This window comes from Medicago truncatula, chromosome 7 (assembly GCF_003473485.1).
Source record: "Medicago truncatula cultivar Jemalong A17 chromosome 7, MtrunA17r5.0-ANR, whole genome shotgun sequence".
NCBI lineage: Eukaryota > Viridiplantae > Streptophyta > Magnoliopsida > Fabales > Fabaceae > Medicago > Medicago truncatula.
In genome coordinates this window covers 45,969,444-45,992,222 of record NC_053048.1, presented here as the reverse complement: position 1 = coordinate 45,992,222, position 22,779 = coordinate 45,969,444, and the positions used below count along the sequence as shown (strand labels likewise).

Below are 22,779 nucleotides of genomic sequence, written 5' to 3'. Positions count from 1 at the left end.
AAAGCAATAACCAAACATGAAAGGAATTGCATCACATAATCAAAAACAACATCTGAGGTCGAATTCGCAGCTCATAATCAAATAGAACACAGAGAGATCGAAATTCGCAGAGAGATCGAAATTTACCTGAGGTTGTTGAAACCAGGTGGAATTCCACGGCGGAGCAAGGCTGTGGTGGCCGGAAACTGTACGGAACACGGTGGATTTGCATTCAGTTTTGTGGATTAGGGTTTGCGATCTTAGATTTGGGATTTGGATTTTGGAGTGAAATGTTAACTTCAGTTTTTTTTTTTTTTTTTTTCTCTCTCCCAAAAACGGTTCGGTTCAGTACAAAACGGTTCGGTTAACTTAAGTATGGATCAGTTCAGAGTTTTTATGTACCAGTTCGGTTCAATACCGGTTTGGATCGGTTCATTTCAACAGTTTGGTTCAGTTTTTGGTTTTTTTCCACTCCTAGGTGTGATGATGATCGATGCCTTTTTTCTTATAATAGTTTCAGGAAAACCGGAGAAATGGGTAGAAAGAGTAACAATCTCAACAAGGTAACACATAAGAATGAACACAAAACAAAATATTTTTGTATTTGTAGCGGTTGCATTGATTAGATGCTCTTGTAAAGTCGTGAATGTTACATGAATGTGAAGAGGGTTCAAAGTTACTCAATCGACGATGATCATTATTTTCTTTATTAATTTTATGAAGAAATATATTTTAGATTGTACTTTTCTGGTTATAATATAAATAAAATGGAAGATCTCGTAAGCAAAATTTAGATGATAAAATATTAGAGACATTTGACGATCATATGTTTGAGTGCGGGTTTGAACATATAATTCACCACTTCTCTGCATTTGGTGTGTGTTAGTTTCCCATTAGATTATTTACGACAAAAAAGAAAGAAAGAAATGAGAGGAAAATGATTTTTTTGAAACGCGTAAGAAAGTAATAAAGGAAAATTCAACTTCAAATTATTTCTTCCAATGTGTTCGAATTTCTAAAAACAATAGAAGATGGTTAAAATTACAAAAATGGTCATCAAATATATACATAATATGTTTGAATTTTAAGAATGAGTTTTCAAAATTTTAATTCTCTTAGCGGAATAAATTACGATGAACAAATCTTGATTGAATCATTATTCATAAATTAAACATAAACTACTTAAACACTTTAAGTTTCATATGATTACCTCTTTGAAGAGTGGAGAAGAATCCATGAAAGGATAATCACTAGCAAAGCAAAGTAGCGTTATCTTTACTTAATACATACAAATAGAACTTATTACTCAGTGCTAGTTGATTCGAATGAAGGTTTAGAGAGTGAGAGAGAGCACAATTTTAGGTTTTAGAAAGAAAAAAACAAGTAGGTTTTTAATTAAGTGAATTAGTTTAAGTGTATTGTTGCTTTAACGTAAGGGTTATGTTTATAGAACCACTTGTGCGCTCTGCAAACCAAGCAACCATATGTGGGTTTTGCAAGCTAAGCAGTTTCACAAGCTAAACACATCCTCGAATAATACATCTCACTTATTTATTCAACTCTCATTTATATATTCTTATGTGTGTGACTATATAGGTTCTTGTAATGTTGACAATGATACTACATCTTATATTTAATATTATAAAGAATAGGTGGTATCTAGCAACACATAAATGATATCCAAGTAACAATAATGTCATTTGATTTGACGAAACCTCTTCGTGATAACGATTATGTGTATAATTTTCATCTTTGCCCTCGTGTTTATATTGAACACAAGACATTGTGTGTCACCTTTGTCCAGTTTAATACTGGACTCTTAAACATTTCTCTTGTTATGTAGGAGAAGCAAATTCCATCGGTCATTCATGTCCCTCAAAATGTTTTGTAGAGTACCTATCAACCAACTTTATAGTCACCTTATTACAGACAACGTTTGAACGACAACAAAATACTTGATTCCTACATCTAGAGTACATAGTGATTTCATGTTGAATAATGGAATACACCACTATCACTAAGAGAATAATCACTTGTATAACACTCTATGTAGTTTTCTCATGATGGGTTCGGTATAAATAATACTCCTAATATTTATGTATATATGAAGAAATTGTAACTCTTTATCCATGACCTATGTGATATTACCATTAGTCTACCCTTATAATAGTCTCTATATTTTAATGTTATTTCGTTTCACAATAAAGCTGGACTGTGAATATTTTTGAAATAGTGTCCTTATGTTTAAAGATGTCTTGTGATTAAGTCGTACTTAATGTTTCATTAAACGGACTCGCTATTCTAGGGACTTTATTTTTTGAAATAAAACAAAATTAATAAAGAAATGTCTTATTATTATATATATTCACAAATATATATTTATATTAAGATCATGGTAAAAAGTCAAATCCAATCAATATATAGATTAACTATTAGGGTTTAGTCCAACACCATACTAGTTCATTTATATGCTGATTTTTTCTTTCTTTCGTAGAAGTCAAACTAGCCCACTAAAATTAACATTGAGGAGAATCAAAATCAGAGGTGGAGCTATGTACAGACATAGGGAGGCCCTCACCATCCCAAAATCTCAAAAATTCAAATAAGGTAATCTTGTAAATTATCAAATAATTAGACTTTTATAAAATTTTACATATTTGATCTCTTTGCTATATAAGAAATTATAATTTAGCAGTTGGATTTGTAAAATTAAGATTGTATACAAAGTTATTAGAGGTATAACTATGTTAAGTATAACATATTCCAATCTCAAGTCATTCACACTTTTTTACGAGGTATTGTCGAATATAGTTTTTTGTGTGTAACAAACTGATTATTCAAATATATGTGTAATTGTAGCATCAAAAATTATGATGGTTGACAAGCATTTAGTTGTAAATATATACTATTTTTTAGTTGTATATTTCATAGTTGTAAAATCCAATAAAACCTATCTCAATTGATAATATCAATAAGTTGGACGTCTTTATTTAAGTTCAAACCTAAGACCTTGTAATCATAGTTGTGTGTGTAAGTTTTAGGTGGTTTACCACTTCATCCCCAAGACAAAACACAACAATATCCAATAAATACCATTAATGCCAACTTGTATATATTTTGAGTTGTGTTATTTGAACAATTATTTTAATGACAACTTATGAGACAATCATAATTTACAATGAAAATGAAGTATTGACAAAAAATCAAAGCAATAGAGATATAATAAAAACATAATGTTAATATGAAAAAGAAAGATGTCACAAAAGTTAAAAAATGATTGTACAAATATCATTTCAAAATCCAATAAAAATTTTAAGGGTGAAATCACCAATAGAATCACCCCTCCGATTGGATTTAGTTACGAGAGGATTTAAATTCCATTGCTAGTTAGTCTCGCATAATAAACTTTGACACATTTACATGAAACTTTATTTTGTTAACACCAGCAATACTAGTTACATCATGTAAAAAAACGAAAAGTACATGTACATTTTCAATGAAATTCTTTTATTGAAATAATACAAACTTCATTATTATTCATCAATCTCTGTCTATTCTTCCTTAAGTGATTCTGCAATTTTACTAGCAATACAGTATGCTGTAGATTGAATGGTTACCATAGGGTTAACACCAACTGCACTAGGCAAAACACTTCCATCACACACATACAACCCTTTTGCTTCCCAACTTTCTCCATTCTCATCAACTGCACCCTCTTCTTCATTCTTACCCATTCTACAACTTCCCATTTGATGTGCAGAACTAAACATTGTCCAAAGTTCACTTCTGGACCGTGGTCCCCCGACAACCGAGACAGTATCAAGAAACTCCTCCAGTTCTTCTTCTTTGATCCCTTCACATTTGATTTTTTGTCCATCACTCCTATAAGTTCCAACCTCAACAGCTCCCGCCGCAACCAAAATCCTTAAAGACTTCCTTAATCCAATTCTAAGATTTTCTCTGTCCATTTGATCAAGTCTATAAGAAATTTTTCCTTCACTTCTTACTTCTCCTGATCCTATGTCTCTAACCAATGCAAAAAGGTTAGCAGTTCTTGCATATTTTGCCATTCTGTCTTTCATATCGAGTCCTGAGATCCATGGAACTAATACTGAAAATGATCCAGGTCCTAAAGCAGGTGCTTCTATAATGATTTTTGGCGTGGAGTTCTCAGCAAGTACTTTGTGTATAGAAGTTATGATTCCTCCTTCATGGTTATTACCACTTAAGTTTGTCATGTTTTCAGGGAAATAGCCCCAAGCAAATTGAACTGGATGGAGATGAAGGTTTCTTCCAATGTTTGGATTTTGTAGTCCACTAGAAATCATTAGAGGAGGTGTAAGTAGTGATCCACATGATGAAATAGTTACTTTGGATTCTATTTGGAGTTTCTTTGTAATCTTACTCCTCCAACTTGTTGCAGCAATCACTCCTGAGCAATTCTTTCTCTTTGTTTCATTCTTCCCATTTTCTATTATGAATTTCTCAGCTCTACATCCAGTGAGGATAACTGCGCCATTTTCAACAGCATCAACCAACCAAGTTGAGTCAGTACCCTTTTTATCTCCGGTTCTACAACCGTAACAGCACGAACCGCAATAATGATCTTCTGAAGCATTCACTGCAACTGACTCGACTTTTAAACCAATTCTCTCACACCCTTTCCGAAGAACTTGATTTTGAAAGCTTTGCTTGTTGCATTTATCTGTCACACCAATCCTTCTGCATACCGAGTCCATAGCAGATTGATAGTCAGAGCTTGTGAAAAGCGGTAGTTTATATTTTTCGGACCATTCCTTCTTAACAGAGTCAGGTGTTCTAACACAAGCAGCCCAGTTTATAGCTGAACCTCCACCGACTGTTGAGCCAGCTAAGATCATCATTTTACCGTCAAGAGTTGGCATGATTCCACCTGATTCATAGAGCTCGTTCATCGCTGAACTTTCCAAGGAAGAATAATCTTGAGAAACAAAATACTCTCCTTTTTCTAGGATGATCACTTTATGACCTGAGTTTGCAAGAATTGCAGCTGCAACTCCTCCGCCGCTACCGGAACCAACAATGACAACATCGCATTTGATCTTGTACACGTTTTGCTCTTCATCTTCAGTGACTTCAAGGCCTTTTTCACTCAGGGATTGGATTAATGTAGAATTGGTTTCGTATGTTGTCTCTACTAGTCCTTCCTGGAGAGGCCTCTTCTTTAGTTTCAACTTTTCTCTAGTGTCCACCTTGTACCCTATTGCCTTCCACATTGGATTATGGCCATTTACATCTGTCTGCAGCAGTTAGGGAAAAGTGTTATGCCCAATGTTTTTATTAAAAATGATTCAAAATAGTTTGACCGATTTTCATCAGCTTTATAATGGTTCGGCTAGTTTTCTATCTACCATTTCTTTAAATGACCAATTTTGTAGATCATATAACAAGAATACAAGACACTTTCAAATGCGAATGATGCTATCAATACACTTTTTTTGGACAGATTTTGCACATGAAAGTGAAACTCATTGAATAACCTAAAATGTGTGACATGATATTTTGCTAACTAGTATTTTTATATCTCAGAATCAAACTAACAAATACCATATGAGCATTATTAAAATGATAAAATGGATGAGAAGCATTACCCTTGAGAACAAAGTATAGAAGAAAACAATTTTGATCAACACAAACACAGCCCTTAGAGGTGTCCATTTGTTTTCTTTTGACCATTTCTTGAGAATTTCTTCTCTCTTTTCCAAAGAAATCTCAGAGAATTTGAGAACAAAAGGCCACTTCCAATGCAAGCAAAGAGTTCCACAAAGAAAAAGTGTCCCTAATTTGAATGACAGAATCCATAGAATCCACCTCACCAATGGAATTGCTTCTGGTGCACTCTTCTTGAACAGCAAGACTAGCTCTGCAGCCTAATATTCATATGAAAAAAATTTGAATTGATAAATTTCTAGCATTTTCAAAGCAAATATTATTGAATTAAACTAGTTAAGTTCCCATACTCTTGCATGATGATCTAGAAAAAAAAAAGACAGAAAATAGTGTGAAATTCTGACACGTGTCATTAAACGAAGACTTTATTTATGTTCAATAGAACAAAGGTACGAAAAAGCAAAACATGATATTTGGTATCGAATTTCGGCAAATTGTCCCTATGGCTCCGACTGCATAGCAGTTTCAGTTCCTTTCAAATATCAATGAGAGATTAGAATTTACATTTACAACTATAAAATAGTGATACAGACACGTTCAAAATATCAGTGAAAGACTAGGCTTTTTTTTTTTAATGGTATGAAAGATTAGAACTTACAGTGTCCTACTATGAAACACTGATTCAGACACATGACACCGACACTAACATATTGATACCAGATTTTTTTTATTTTTTAAATTGAATGTAATCACATGTGTCGGTGTCATGTATCAGGACACTAACATAGGACACGTGTTGAATACCCGTTAGAAACGGTGGATTCTACAGGTAAGTGTAAAATTTGTATTGAATATTATCACTTATATGATAGATAGATAAAAAAAATAAAAAAAAAATAAAAAAAAAATAAAAAAAGGATAAATTTGGTGGAAAAAGAACCTCATCAGGAAATGGGAACTGAGAACCAGAAGTTGAATAGAAGGATGAGAGGTTTTCATCTTGAGAGACTTCTTTGTTTAATGGAATGGATGGAAAAAGGGTGTCACATATGGAAGCCAATACATGCATCTGAGAGGTTAAAAATCCATGGCTATAACCTTTCTCTTTTCCTCTACCTCCTCTCAATAGAGGATGAGAATCTTCCATTGCTCTTTTTTTGCAATCACAAAGATATTATTTTTGTTTTGTATTCTTGTGACGTGTGACTTTTGTACAAACTTTTATGACAACAATCTATTGTGTCTTCACTCTTTATTTATATAAAGTGAATAGGATGACACAACACATTTAAGATTACTGAATCTGTTCAGTTATGTGGTGTCAGTGATTTTAAATGAGTATAGTGTTTTTGATATAGTAAACTTTTATGTGTCCTGTGGGAAGGACCATACAATTAAGATACTGAAATGTCTAGTCATGATATGAAAAGGAAAAGAAAAAGCTATATTAAGTAGAACTTTTAAGATTTTATTTAATTTCCTAAAAAAAAATTTGGTCAAAAGATAAAATCTTATTAGCATTCAACCATCTCATTAACATTTGTAGTAATTAATTATTAATCTTTATTATTTCAAAGATAAAAAGATTTTTTTATTTTAAAGATATTGATGTTTTTTTTTTATAATATATACGTATATATGTAAAATTTGAAGCATAATGCTTTCTTTTATTTTTTGGATTGCTTTGAAGGATAATGCTTGATATTACAAAGAGGGAAGCGACAAATCAAATCAGATTATGACTTATTTTCAATGCAAACCCATCCGTCTATCGTGTCAAATAACAATTTTCGTGAGTTTAATTAAGTTGATATGAATAATGCATAAAATATGCAAGGTTCGAGGTTCAAATCCTGGCCACCACAAAAAAAAAAAAAAAAACAATGACACTTCTTGTGATTTGCCGAAATGAATGTTCTATTCCGTTCGTCTCATATTAGATGTTTCTTTTTCTATTTTTATATGTTGTCAAAAAAAATGTTTTAAATTATTTGTCTCTTTTATTTTACAACATTTTTTTTTGTTTAAATTATGTAATGTACAAACATCTTTGCCATCACTATTAGTGTAGTGAACATGAAATTATTTAAATTTTGTTTTTCCATTCAAAAAAGAAAACAAACATTTATTTTTATTAATAGTGACAGCAAAAAATTTGTTGTGCAGTGCTAGGATTAGGTCGCAATCCTTATTAAAGGAAAGATTAATATCATACCTAATGTGGTTGAAATAAAATTATGAGAATACGTAGGTCTATCATATATGTGGTTGTCCTTTGTGTCATGTGTTGGTGGAATGGAAAGTGGTAGATACACCCATGACTTATAGTTACCACGAGCACGAGACTGAATAATTTTTAATTTATTACCGTGTCGGGATTAAATTTCCGGATTAAGGAAAATGACTTGTTTTTTAAAACCATATTTTGACAAACAACAGTTTTTGAAACATTGTTTAAAGAAGGTATTAATTTTTTCAAAGACAGAAATATATTTTTATTGGTACAAAGAAAGAAAGAACAAAGATATTTGTACACTACCAGTTGTAATTTTTAACATAATTATCAAATCACACCATCATCATTTCACATTTTAAGAAAAGAAAGTGACATAAAAACTAAAATTTGAGTTTGCAAATTTCTCACTCTTTGCGCAGGTTTCGTTATCAAAAGTGGCGTGTAAAATATAGCGAGTGTTTAAAAAATGATAACTGCTTTTATAAAAATTAAAAATAAAATAAAAAATGAAAATAAGTAAAGTGTAAAAAAAAAATCTTCAAAAAAAATAGTAAAGTGTAAAAAACAAAAGATATGTTAAAAACGCGAGGCATGTGGTTTTCGAAGTTTACATATATATTGTGATTGTGATAAGCTTGTGGATGTGCTCATACCGACAACTTATGACATAAGCAACTTATGAAATTATGATAAATACTTTTATCCATAATTTCACAAGTTTAAAATAAGTCAATCTAAACGGACCTTAGGTCCTTATAAACTCTCACTCAAAATTTTTTTTAGTGAATCGATTTCTTACGAACTCAGTCATTCTTCATATTAGGGAGGGGTTTGTAATTTACACAATTAACTATTTACTAATTTTATTTCCATGCGTGTTTAGTCATTGATTTAATAAAAATTGACAAAGAGTATATTTTTTGTCTCACCTGTCTCTCATCTAAGCATCATATTGCAAAGAAAATATGGAATGAAACAACAAAGGGAAAGACAGTACACCTGCAAAGTGTGAAACAATGCTTTAGCTAAATAAGTATCCCTTGTTTTAAAATTTCAAAACATGAATCTGACCTATTACTTGACATGGACTATTTTAAGGTTTGAATTGACTTTTAAAATAATGACCTAATTATGTATTATTTTTCCTTTTCAAATTGCATATCCGTAATGATATTGGAGAATGGAGAAAGTTGATCTGGTTCCAAAATGGTCAAGCCAGTTAGAAAAATAAGCAAATGGAGAAAGAAAACAATATTCTAACTTCTAAGCCTGCCTTCATTATCCTCTCTCAAGTGAGTAAAATAACGCGACCAGGTTTCTTTTACTTTCTAACAGACTTACTTGTGTGTAACTTTTGGGTCCTTTTTCTTGTATATTTTGACCAGCAAACTGTAGTTTAAGAGAGTTGAAAATAAAATTACTGAAAGCAACCAGTCAGAGAAAGAAAAACCTCCTACTTTAGATGTTGCTGTCCTTTGTCTTTAAATGATCCTGCAAACATACAAACTTGCACCACAAGCCTAATATTGATCTCAAAGCACTTACTATTCTCCTTCATATATAAATTTTCTTTACATTATTTTATTAGAAGTTTGCAGTGTTAGATCAAAATCAAATAAAATTTTGAGAAACAGTGCATAACCGCTTCCTGTCTCTCTAGTGGCATCAATGTGTCAGTTATTTATCAATGTGAGTAAATTGCTTCATAACTGCTTTATGAGCATGGAGGAGCATAACTTTGGCATCAATGAATTGAATGCTATCAATGAATTCTACAACTTCTTTTAGGTTAATCAATCTCCTACCATATAATCAATCTATTGAATGGAACTTTCAATAACAATGTCATTAGCTAAGGTTTTGTTACCTTTTTCTAGTGTTTTATTGAGGAGATGCATCTAAACCAACACTTGCTCAACATCGAGTCTTAATCTATTGTAAACAATGTAAGCGATACTTAAGGAAGTATCAGATTTTAGGAACTTAATGATAAACTTTTAATTTTTAAAACTGTTTAAAAATTTAAAATATAGACTTAATTAAAATCTATATGAGAATATAAGAATCTATGGATTGATCAATAGCCAGCACGGCCGGACCAAGGGTAAGGCTACTAAAGCCCTCGCTTTAGGCCTACCAACAAAAAATATTTTTCATTATATTTTATAAACAAAAATGCCTCATATACAGACAAAAAAGACCACATATATTAAAACTTTCTTTAAGCCCCACTTACTATTGAAAATTATTGAACCGGCCCTCCAGAGAATTCTATACTTCATGATATGAAAAAGGTTACAATCATAAAACTAAAATATCCATTGAAAGTAAATATCATAACAATTCGGTAGATACATTGTTAAAGATAGCTTGCAACCTATCAGGTGACGAAAAGAAAGGAAATTAGTCAAATTCATCCGAGTCATTTCAATAGGTAAGAATATGGTATTGGACAAAAGCAAAATGACTAAGATAAGGAAATCAAGTTATGATATTGATCTCTCATATTTTATTTTCCAAATGAGTAACATTGGAGATGAACAGGATACCCCTAGTATCAATATTCATCTTCCAACAGTGTGTATTACAATCCACATACTATTCTTTTCATGTGCATCGAATTACTTTATACAATTTAAATTCCTTACAAAGATAAAACTATAGTTGGTTTATGACGTGTTCAACATGATCACTAAAACATGGGCATGCTGTATTGAACCCAAGTTCAATACTTAAGCAATGCTAAAACAGAATCAAATGTAATTTTATTGTAGGAAACTGTTACCATAGCGAAAAGCGAAAACTAAGAGTATCATCAGTCAGAACGAGCACCATTATCAGTCATGAGAAAGTGAAGTTGATCTCGCAAGAACAAAACCTGGATCACAAATAACGGGTTGGTAAGTATCACCAACATATGATATGTTTACATTGAATTAAATATCCCTTCAATTGTGCCATAAGTTTATTCTGAGAATTGAAGAATTTCAACCAAATGGTATTAACTCCTTGGATGGGACTTCAAGGGCTACAAGCACTCCCTCCGTCTCTTATTATAAGCTCCTTTGACCAATTTCACATATATGAAAAGTTGGTAATGTGGTTAATGTGTCCATTTTGTGTGAATATTACTAAATTGCCCTTTGTTTATATGTGTATTTAATTGATTTAAATATGCCTTTAGTCCTAGCACTTTCATCAGATTTTGGCATTGGTCCCTACACTTTTTTTTTGTTTGGAATTGGTCCCTGCACTTTGTAAAAATATTGGTATTGGTCCCTCTATTAACTTTCTGTTAAAAAAATGATTGGGCCACGTGGCACTCCGTTGGTTTTGTGTTTGTTTTTTTTTAACAGAAAGTTAACAGAGGGACCAATACCAATATTTTTACAAAGTGCAGGGACCAATGCCAAACAAAAAAAAGTGCAGAGACCAATGCCAAAATCTGATGAAAGTGCAGGGACCAATGACACATTTAAACCTATTTAATTTGACTTTTTATATTCCAAGACAAGTTAGTAGTATTAATTAGGGTTATGTTTGGAAAAGAAATGCACCTAGTAATTTGTATAGGGGCTTATATTTAGGGACATGACTCTTTTTCAAAGGGTACTTATAATTAGGGACAAGATTAGTAAAGCAAATAGAGATATTTGGTTTCCTATTAAGTGATGTAGGCATGCAGATAATAATTAAGTGTAAGCTATACTCCTACTTTTAACCCTTGAATTTTGTTCCCAAATAAACTTGACAGCGTATTGGCATTTAAATCAGCCTCCAGCCTTATCCCATATTGTTTATTTGTTGTCCATAATCCATATATTTATCACGAGAATATTTAGTAGTATTTCAAATTTTAGATTTAAAAAGACTGGAAAACTGGTTCTAAAGAAATGGACAGTACCTCTTCCGCCAGTAAGGGAAGGAGATCTTCGGTTGTTATTAGGCTCGCAACTTCCACACGCAACTTTTCTTCTTTGATGCCTGACCATGTATGCAAGGGCAAGGAGAACAGAAGCACTGTTAAGACATCTGCAGTAGATGGGTGCATTCCAATGCATTGACCTTCATTACAGAGACACAAGCTACTTGGCTTCCTTTGACACAAAGGGACCAACACATCAACTCCTTGTTCACTACTACCTCCAGTCGTAACAGTTCCGGAAATCAATGTTACCGGATTTTCACTACCAACATTCAGATGCTTTACATCTATTTGACTACAGCAGTTTCCACTCGAAGAACGACAACCAGTCAACATATCTGCCCCTTGGCAGCAAACACGTGCTCCAAGCGCGGACAACATATCTTCGTCACCAACATTTGCGATGGTATCACAACATGACCTTTCTGAATCCAACCACCTGATCACATGTTTGAAGAGTGCAGTTGACCGAATTTGTTCCAGTACGTCTGCCTGAAATTTTGAAGCTCTCAAATGTTACAATTGTTTGTTTATTTGATTCTCTTCAACAAGTCTCTGATTATGCAAATGACATGTTTATCAAATTCAAGAACAAAATCATTTTCCCCTTAAATGGAAAAGTAAGTAGTTTCAAAACCTTGATTGCTAGCCTTCCTTTCTCCTCCTCACTCAATGTGAGATTCCCGTCTTCTTGCCTGCGAACCTCAGCCACCCATGTGATAAACTCTCGCAATTCACTAGGAGGAGATTTAAATACAACAGATAGTACTTCCTGAATGTCTTTTAGATCCTCTGATTTTAGCAGAAGAGGAACGTCTTCAGTTAGAAATTTGGCAACACTGCTCCAACCTTCATGTCTACAACTCTGCAGATAGTCTTAGTTAAAGTATTGTAATCTACCAAGACAAATGATTTCCTTGAAGCATGAAGCAGCAAAACAATCAAAATATAGTTGTCGTAAACTTAGTATATAGTCTCAACCATCACATAGAAGTTCCTGCTGTGGTTAACTTAAATTTATGAAATTAGATAATTTATATATGATCTCCAATGGTTTTACAAAGAACCAAACAGCACTACATTACCACAGTATAAAGTATTGATGGTGCCCTGTTAAGCTTTGAAATAATCATGTACCTGAAATACCAATGTCCAAATATAAATGCAGGGCAACAAGATTAGTTGCACAGATTTAAAAACTCAAGATTTTATTAAATTGCAACCTTCAAATCCCAGCAATTAGCAGACTTTAATGATACTGATACACTCAAATAGTATAATTTCTAAATACCGAATAAAGCTAAGCCAAATTACACCAGCAGATAACAACCAATCAAACAATTATGGAGGCCAAACAAGATGTAAAGTATTTCACTTCCTTCACAAGTTCAGTTCTACAAGTACTGAAACTTATTGCCCCTCGCCTCCAAGAGAAAAATACTCCAAAATGGCTCAGAAGATGTACATTTATAGTTTATAGATAAAAAGAACTAATTCACCAGCAAATCAGTTCTTTACAGTTTTGAAGAACAACCATCTGCAAAAGTTCTGTTTTTCTGGTATTTTCTGTTTAATGTGAATACACTAGGGCATAAATAATAATTTAGTTCGATGTAGCATTATATGCACGCCACGAAATATTGCCATTTTGAAAAGTATATAAACTTGAACCAAAAGAAGGAACATCACATAAGATGAAAATCTTATAAATAGTAAAATACTACCCATTTTTCTATACTAACAAAAGGTATAGCAATGTTTAGTTTTAGTGAAAGGAATCACACAACAATTGGATAGAAACATCAGTGAAGGTCACATTGTATTGACGAAAATGTAGGAGACACTACTAACCATATGCTTAAATTAACAATGAACAAGAACTTACCCCCTGTGTTGTCCAGTGGATTGATCAATGGTATTCATGGCATTCCAAAGAAAGGTAACGGGAACCCAATGAGGAGGATACTTGAATCGAGCAACATCCAATATAAGGGCCATATCCCTTTCAGCATGATATCCTCCAAGCGGTGAAAAATGCCCAATTCCAGTCTGTTACCCAACAACAACATGACAAATTCCCACCATTTCTATAAACTGTGTCTGTGTATAAAAGATCTTAAACAATGAATTCCTAAACTCTTGTTCAAATCGAAAAAAGATTTGACATAGACTTTGAGCCAATTTGGATATAGTCCTCACGAAAAACTTAAGGGGAAAAATACATCAAGATTCTTATAATAACCATGAGTTTTTCAAACAATAACTTCTCGTATAAGTTGAAATAAGTATCTGCGATTCATTACAATTATAAGTAACTGCAATTCAGTACATTTAGAAATTCTCTTATTTAACTTCTACTTAAACATATAAGCACTCATAAGCTATAAGCTAATTCAAAGAAGACCTTAACTGAGAACTCAACACTAACTAGCATAAGGGGAATGAGTCCATTACCACACCTGATTGAGTGGAGTCCTGAGGTAAGACACAATAACATGACAATCCTCAGAAGAAGAACAAGAAATTAGACGGTTGCGGAAATCATCAATGTTACTCTGATCAGATCGAAAGGGCTCAACTTTAGCTCCGTTACATCTAGCCAAGCACGCAACTTTTCCAAACGTAATGCCTTGCGATTGAATCTTGTCCAAAGGCTCACAGCAATCCAGCATTGAATCATCAAACCATCTCCAAGGACCTGCCAACCAAGTCCTTACTTTTAATTTCTTTATTTTTCCCATATCAATATAGTAAACTAATCAATCAATCTAGAAAATTCAAATATCTTTCATAGTTGAAGAAATAAAATAAATAAGAAAGAGAGAGAGAGAGAGTACCTTTCCATTTTCTACCAGGGTCAATAGCAAGAGCATTAAGAACAACAGAAAGAGTGGCTAAGCCACAGAAAGCAGGATCAGATTGAGTCTGATAATAAGAAATCAATTTGAAGAAACCATTCATTGTTCCATTATGAAGAGCTTCTGTGAAGATTTTCTTGCCTTCCGGCGAAGCAAACTCGATTGAAGGCGGAGGAAGGGTTCTCCGGTATAGACCTGCGCTTGCCATTGCCATGCATAAACTCTTCTGTTTCTCAATTCGTGATTTTCGTTCGGTCAGCTTTTGGTCAACTTTAGTAATTTATATACTTTGCTTGGATCTGAAGCCTGATTTTCTGGCGAGATTCTTGAGGTTCTAGTTTATTTAAAATTCAAAATGTTTTTTTAAATATCTCAAAGTCAAAGGGTTTTTAAATAGGGTTAAATATGTTTTTGTTTCCTATAAATATGTCAACTTTTCCTTTTAGTCCCTCTAAAATTTTCCTTCAATCAATACTTTTGGTCCCTATTTTAAATTTAATTTTTGTATTTTTTAATGAAATTGTGCAGAAATGTGCCAAATATTCTAAAAACAATTCCTAAAAAAAATTAGATTTTTTTAACAAAACAAAATTAAATATGAATTTTTAACCATAAACAATATAAAAATTCATATTAAATTCATGTTTTGTTAAAAAAATCTTAATTTTTTTTGGAGTCATTCTTATAATATTTTGAATTTTTCTGAAAATTTTTATTAAATAATATGAATTCTACATATGAGTTTACTTTAAAAGAGAGACCAAAAGTGAAGATTGAAAACTTTATAGAGACTAAAAGTTGAAGAAAAATTTTAGAGGGACTAAAACGAAAAATTGACATATTTATAGGGACCAAAACATATTTAACCCTTTTAAATATGTCTAGTGGTGTCCATTTAGATAAGTTATTTTATTTTAGTTTATTCAAAAAGAAAAAACAAATATATATTTTTGGAATATGCTAACAAATGTTCAAGTCTAATGAGGAAATTTTATCTTAAAAAATTATGTATTGGTTACATTGAAACTTTAAAAGTTGACTATTGTTTTATTTACTCCATCTGTTTTTAAATATAAGCAAAATTCACTTTTTATGTTCATTCATCATTTAATGATCTATGTGGTCCATATTATGAACCACATACATCATTAAATTATGAATGAACCTAAAAAGTCAATTTTGTTTATATTTAGAAACGGAGGGAGTAGTTGTTAACATGACTCTATCTTTCTTTTTTTGTCAAGTAGCCTAGTGGCTAGAGCTCATACAATTTAATTGTGGAGAAATAGAGTATTTGGGGTTCGAATCCCGGCCCTTGCATATAATATGCAATATCCCTACCAACTGAACTAAGCTCACAGGGATACATGACTATATCTTTTATTAGTTGTCATTTTGATCATCAAATGTATTTTTGTTAATTAAAATTAGTCAAAAAATTACAAACAAAAAAGACACTCGAGATGTATTTTCAATTTTGATACATTCGTAGAATATAATCACGTCTCATATTCATAACCAAAATAATTGCTTCCTTAAAATATATATATATGAGACGTTAATAATGTTGGACCAGATTCTGACCAAAATAAAATAAAATGTTGGACCAAACTTTCTTAAAAAAAAAATAATGTTGGACCAAACTTCATTTTTAATCTAACCAATTTACATCGTATTGTCGATTCATCACAATGACATCTAAAATATATCAGGGAAAATTACGGTCACCGTTCCTAAGCTATGTTTAATCTATCAAAACTAATATTATATTTCTTTTGTATAATTATAAGTGTCTCAATTGAGTTGTTTATGGTTCTTAATTAAGAAGATAATTAGTTATTTAAATTTCAATAATAAAGAATTTCATTTACTAAAACACATTTATTGATTATAGTATGTTATGCGATATGAACAAATAAGGGTATGTTAATGAAATAAAACTGATTTTTCTTTGGTATATAAAAAGACAATTATTTGAGACAAGTAAACATTGCAAATGATAACACTTAATATGAGATGGATGAATTATTATTTGTAGTTTATATTAAAGATTATTATAGACACTGTTTTTGTCAATGAGGGTTAGTTGTGGTGCTATGGTGGAATATTCATGTATAAAATAAAATAAAAAATTGAAGTGATCATATAAATCATTAGTCGATATAATGTTATGCAAAAGAAGAAAGAAACTCACAATAGTTGCTTACTTCAACATGACCATTTGCCTGCAAAGGACTGGTGAATATGGGTGACAATCATTTATGTACCAAACAGATTTGTTATGAAACATGTGTGAAAAAATTAACCTCATTCCCACAACATAGGTAATCATCGATGTGTGATAAAACAAATCAAATCGAATGTATTTCAGGTTCTGTAACATAAATTTATAATGCCAATACCCTGGCTTACATCACAAACTCAGCCTCGATATGGATGATTAAGCATGTGTTTACAAACTTGTGTTTCCACAACGACAGTGTGAGTTGAAGCAGAAGCAGAATTTTGGTGACTATAAGCTGTGCAGTGGAATCTCGTGGACGTGAATCTAAACATGATAAATATGTGAGAGTTGCTAAGAGGAAGGAGCACCGAGATCCTCATCTACTTTACCCTCTTGACATCTCTTCAGAATATGTAGTTGACGTCTCAAGTGCAGAACCTGAAATGCAAATTTCTAGCATAAATCAGAGTGCTGCTGCTGCCATCATTCATGGGAATTTTGTCGAGCAGTTTGTAATAATGTGCTAAAACTCGCACAGGCCAATATGAGGCACAAAATTCAGGTGTTGAATTTGCAGTAGTCATGTTACAAACATTTCTAGAATCGAATACCCTCTAAAATCTGTATTATCTAAAATATATTATTTTGGCATAATTGTGTTGTTTTTAGAAATTTTAGAAAAATATGTTTTTTAAGAAAATACTATGTATGGGATTTCTTATTTGATTAGGATTTCATGATACTTCATGAATATTTATTTTGTATATTTTTATCTTTTGCAATTCAAATTTTTAGCATAATTAATGCTATTGTGATTTTGACTATTTCAGAAAGTATCCCAAACTTGACTCAAATGAACATTCCGACCTAAAGAAGCGCTATATATTCATCAAAGGAATACTCTGTTATATTAGCAAAAAGAAAGAAAGAAAATACACTTTGTTTGATTTATAAGCGAGTACGAGTAGAGATCATCAATTTCTCCAAATTACTAAGGTTTTGGGATGTATAAAATTCTAATTATGTCGCCATTTTAGAAATACGCGTCTTTAACAATCCAAAACTATGAGTAATAGAGCTCTCATTTCCTTTGAGAAATGGAGAGTATCTCTATCTGGTAAGTACCCCTGTCAAAATGAACACTCTTGGATTTTCTACTTCACTGCATAGTGGATACATAGTATACAAGCTTTGAAGCAGTGTTGAGTGTCAAAGATTAAATAATGGGAACAATTATTACCACCTATATGCATTATAAGATTGTAGTCCCAAGGGAAATCCCAAGAAGCAAAGGAGTAGACAGAAAATTAAACAAAAAAAATGAAAGAAAATTACCTCTTCTTGAAGCAAAGTAGAAAGATTTTCAGTTGAAACCAGGTCATGAATTTCCGCCAAAAGCTGATTATCTGTGATGCCAGCCCATGTTGTAGATGGTAAGGACAGTATAAGCACTGTTAGAACATCAGTGCTAGCTGGATGCATCCTAATATTCTTTTTGCTAGAGCAAGTGCAACACAATTTCCCAGAAGATGAAGGAATCAGCACATCAACCCCTTGCTCAGTGTTACCATTTACCACAGTTCCACTAACCATTGTTATTGATTTGTCATCTTCAGCATTCCAACATTTTGTACATGTTTCTGGACAGCAATATGCTGCCGATGAGCTAAGTTTTCCATCTAAAATTTCTGCTCCTTGGCAACAAACACTTGCGGCAATGGCAGGTAAGGTGTCTCCATCACCTGAAGTTAGTTTCTGTCTTCCACAAGAACTTGACAGAAAAGAGGACACGTGTTTGAAAAGTCTCGTTTCCTGCACCTGTCCCAATACCTCTTCCTGCATAACCAAAAAAGTTAAACATGTGATGAGAGAAAGAAGAGTAAAATGAATAAACCACGACTAGTTGAGATGAAACATATTAAACCTTGACAGCGAGCCTTGTTTTCTCTTCTGCGCTTAAACTTGAATCACCATCCTCTCGCCTCCTGATCTCTGCAACCCATTTGATGAATTCTTCAAAATTAGATGGCAATGATGTGAATATAACTGAAAGAACCTTATGAATGTCTTTCACATCCTCTGATTTTAATAGAAAAGGGACATCATCCATTAGGAATTTTGCAATACTATTCCAACTCTCATGTTTGCAACTCTGCAAGATCAGAAGAAGGATATGATATATCCAACCCACACCTACATAAACTATAAAAGATACAAGCATAATGCAACCCATACCATCATTAACAATAAAGAACGCAAGCATGATGTAAACAATGTAACACCCACACTGATGTTGTTTACTTTATGATGAAGTATTAAATTCAAACTCGCTGTATAAAGGAAGGAAAAATACCAGAGTATAAAGCATGCCAGGTTCCCTATGTGGCCTTGATATAAGCATGAACCTGGAGAAGTAATTAGCAAAATCATATATATAATTGAAAAAAAGATGACCTGACAGTGTTTAAAGTTTAAACCATGTAACGAATAGAAAAATCGTGAAGTTTGCTTAAATTGCCCTAGTCCATCAATGGATATCTAATATCTAGTGTAAAAATAATTCACCACATTCATTAGCACCAACTCTTGCGCAAAAAGGATTTGCAATTGTTGATCTCAACCTTCCACACATTCTAACAGTTTTGTCTCACAAAGAAAGTAGAGCTTTCTAACAATGGGATTTACAAGATTACAAGGACAATAAAAAATATTTGTCAAAAAAACAAACGGACAGTGGAAAATTGCATGAAGTTTATACAAGAAAGTTTACCCCCTAGATTGTCCAGTGGATTCATCAATATAATTCATGCCTTCCCAAAGGAGTGTAAGTGGAACCCAATGGGGAGGATACTTGAAACGTGCAACATCCAAAATTAATGCCATGTCCTTTCCAGCATGATAGCCTCCAATAGGAGAAAAGTGGCCATTTCCCGTCTGTCATGAATAATCAAGTAAACATCGTCAGCATTTCTTCTACAATCAAATATATGAAACAATATAGTTTACCAAATTAAATTTATGGGACAATGCAGAATCAAAAAAGAAGTTTTACAAGAACTAATTCGCATGCAGGGTGTTTAAAAATGAATGATGAAACCTAGAAAGCTTTTGTATTTTCTATTTAAGTCAAAGTAAGTTCCATAACCAAATCACATACATACTTGTTTGAGAGCAGCTCTGTGGTATGATGAGATTACATGACAGTCGTCCGAAGTTGAACACTTGAGGACATATTTACGAAAATCATGAATGCTGCTCTGACTTGCATGAAAGGCGTCAACTTTGGCTCCAGCACAATGAGCCAAGCATACAAGTTTCCCAAATGAGATACCTCTGGATTTGACCATTTCTAAAGGTTCGCAACAGTCCAACATGGATTCATCAAACCATCTCCAAGGTCCTGCAGATGAATTGCCCAAAAGGCAAATACATTGTCAAACAGAAGTGGATTCAATCTTTAGTTATAGATTTGCAAACCATAAGAATTTAAAAGCCTGCAATATAAAAAGGAAAATGCTAACAAGTGCATGAAGAGCATTGTTGAAGGAACCAAAAAAATTAAATTTTGGATAGAAAAATGATGTAATTATTACTTTGACAATAACTTGAGTTGTATTTATGAGACAAAATTTTCAATTATGGATCCCTTAGGGCACTTGTTAGCATGACCCATATAAAAAACGCACTTTTGCTGCACATCAGATGCTAAACTAAATTGCTAAACTATACTATAAATGTGACAAACAGGGTAAGACTGTGTACAATACACCATAATAGTGGGAACCCTTCCCGGAACTTGCATATGCAGAAGCTTTAGTGCACCGGGCTGCCCTTTTTATAAATGCGACAGTCAAAGTTGAATAAGGGAAATAAACAAAACAAATATAGAGTTTTTAAGCATACATTTGATTTAATCTATACGCATATACAAAGGGGATACCGAGTTTTTAAAATTTTAGCCTTCATTTAAACTCTTTTATTTACAATTTTATCATTTTTACCAAATCAAATAATTGAATTTAATAAATTTAAATAAGATCGAAACAGAACATGTTGTGAACTATGACCTGAATAAGGTTAAGCACCTTTGGAAGTTGATGATTGATATGTGTTCTTGCTAAGATTTATAGGGTATACCTTGCCGATTATATGCCATAATCAGAGTCGGAGAGTTTCGTATCTATGGGATAAAAGTGAATGAATTAAGGTTATGCCTATGGTCCATATATATAGAGTTGGAGTACCAATGACCTTCCTCGTCTTGGACCTGATTGTGGCCATCTAACTCGGAAGCTAGTTGCTACACTCACTCCTAATGCTTATCATATTATGTTCCCTCTATTCGAGTATGGCGCGTTTGTGCATACAGCTTACATGACTTGGTCTACTCAGGTCATGGGTCATATGTATCAGTGATGGGCCTACAGACCTGTCATATATCTCGGTGATGGAAATATGGACTTTATATGATAAGGCCTGAGTAGGTATCTCAAGGACATGTCGGTCCGGTATGTGTATCTACTCATCTTTATTCTAAAATAATTATGGATTCAAATCAAGCTCAATACACTCTCCAACTCCTAGCACTATTGAGTTTAGATTTTAGTGTGTGAATAATGTTGCAGGTGGCCCAACAATAGGTTAGACTCTAATACCATATTAAATTTTTATATTAGGAGACAGTGCATATAAATTGACCATTAAACTCTAAGTAAGAATAAATGCAGAAAAGATAGTACTCTGTACTCGCTCTGTTCCTAAATATTTGAACCAAATACATCAATTTTTATCGGGTGGGGGGGAAGGAGACATACCTTTCCATTTCCTTCCAGGATCAATGGCAAGAGCATTGAGGACCATGGAGAGACTAGCGAGACCACAGAAAGCGGGTTCGGATTGAGTTTGAAAATAAGAGACCAATCTATAAAAACCTTCCATAGTTCCGTTTTGAATGCCTTCAAAAAAGAGTTGTTTGCCATGAGAAGAAGCGAAATCAACGGAAGGGGGTGAAGGAAGAAGCCTTCTATACAAACCAGCCATCGCCGCCATTCTGTTCTGATGATTCACTCGCTTTTCGAATTGTAACCGAAATTACAACTAACACAAAAACCCTCTTATAAAACTCCCCTAATGATGGCTAATGAAGATACTCGCACTTTTTCTGGGTCAAACTTTTTTTTTTTAAGATATTTTCTTTAGAGATATTATTGTTAGTTTATTCAATATTATTTTGTATACTGGTTTGAATTTTGTAAATGATTTTATGTTTTTTTTTTAAGGTTTTGTCTGCGAGTTTACGGGGAAGTGAGCGGAGTATTTTAGAAAAAGGAAGAAGCAAGTGTAAAATATAGAGAACATCAGTAAAGGAAGGTTTTGTGGTTTTTTTTTTTTTTTTTTATAATACAACATTCTCCTAATTTGAAGAACTGAACTATTTTGCCATAATATTGTTAAAATAAAAAATTGCATCGGAGATGGGTTTTGGAAGATTTTGGAGGGTTTATGAGTTCTACAAATTTAATCTATGCTCCTATAATATTGTTAAAATAAAAAATATTAATCATAAACATCAATTATCATTCTTTAAAAAAACACTCTTTCAAAAATTTTAATAGATTTTTCCATTTTTCCTTCTATTTTCAACTCCAAAACCCTACTCTCCCCTCCCTTTCAAACTCCCAAACAAAGCCTAAGAAATTTTTTAATTTATTAATACGTATTTATATCTATCCCGTGAGCTCAGTTGGTGGAGATATTGAGCTCAATTGGTAGAGATATTGCATATTATATACAGGGGCCACACCCTACCAAACACCCCGTGTCGACATCTGAAATAATGTCGCGATCCACGAGATTTGACCGAGTAGGCAATCGATACTGCAACAACCACGCAAAAATAAAAACTTTC

General features: G+C 32.8%; 3 protein-coding genes across 4 annotated transcripts; all 3 read right to left on the bottom strand.

The window, feature by feature from the left end:
• Positions 1 to 3,372: 3,372 nt before the first annotated feature.
• Positions 3,373 to 7,013, bottom strand: LOC25499285 (long-chain-alcohol oxidase FAO2). Its single transcript, XM_013594468.3, has 3 exons — positions 6,569 to 7,013; positions 5,610 to 5,888; positions 3,373 to 5,258 (listed from the first exon to the last, which is right to left on the bottom strand). Exons 1-3 carry the CDS (start codon positions 6,773 to 6,775, stop codon positions 3,531 to 3,533), a joined length of 2,214 nt encoding a protein of 737 aa, XP_013449922.1. The 5' UTR covers positions 6,776 to 7,013; the 3' UTR covers positions 3,373 to 3,530.
• Positions 7,014 to 10,332: 3,319 nt separating this feature from the next.
• Positions 10,333 to 14,969, bottom strand: LOC25499284 (glutathione gamma-glutamylcysteinyltransferase 3). Of its 2 annotated transcripts, XM_013594467.3 has the most exons (7): positions 14,627 to 14,968; positions 14,249 to 14,487; positions 13,675 to 13,838; positions 12,875 to 12,926; positions 12,427 to 12,654; positions 11,769 to 12,281; positions 10,333 to 10,742 (listed from the first exon to the last, which is right to left on the bottom strand). In XM_013594467.3, exons 1-7 carry the CDS (start codon positions 14,859 to 14,861, stop codon positions 10,680 to 10,682), a joined length of 1,494 nt encoding a protein of 497 aa, XP_013449921.1. In that variant the 5' UTR covers positions 14,862 to 14,968; the 3' UTR covers positions 10,333 to 10,679. The 2 variants fall into 2 exon arrangements, with proteins under 2 accessions (XP_013449921.1, XP_024626951.1); XM_024771183.2 differs by lacking the exons at positions 12,875 to 12,926; positions 13,675 to 13,838 and having other exon boundaries at positions 14,627 to 14,969.
• Positions 14,970 to 16,905: 1,936 nt separating this feature from the next.
• On the bottom strand, positions 16,906 to 22,061 carry LOC25499283 (glutathione gamma-glutamylcysteinyltransferase 1). Its single transcript, XM_013594466.3, has 7 exons — positions 21,686 to 22,061; positions 20,033 to 20,271; positions 19,642 to 19,805; positions 19,225 to 19,276; positions 18,796 to 19,023; positions 18,207 to 18,707; positions 16,906 to 17,309 (listed from the first exon to the last, which is right to left on the bottom strand). The coding sequence occupies exons 1-7, from the start codon at positions 21,918 to 21,920 to the stop codon at positions 17,223 to 17,225; spliced, it is 1,506 nt and encodes a 501-aa protein (XP_013449920.1). The 5' UTR covers positions 21,921 to 22,061; the 3' UTR covers positions 16,906 to 17,222.
• Positions 22,062 to 22,779: the final 718 nt, after the last annotated feature.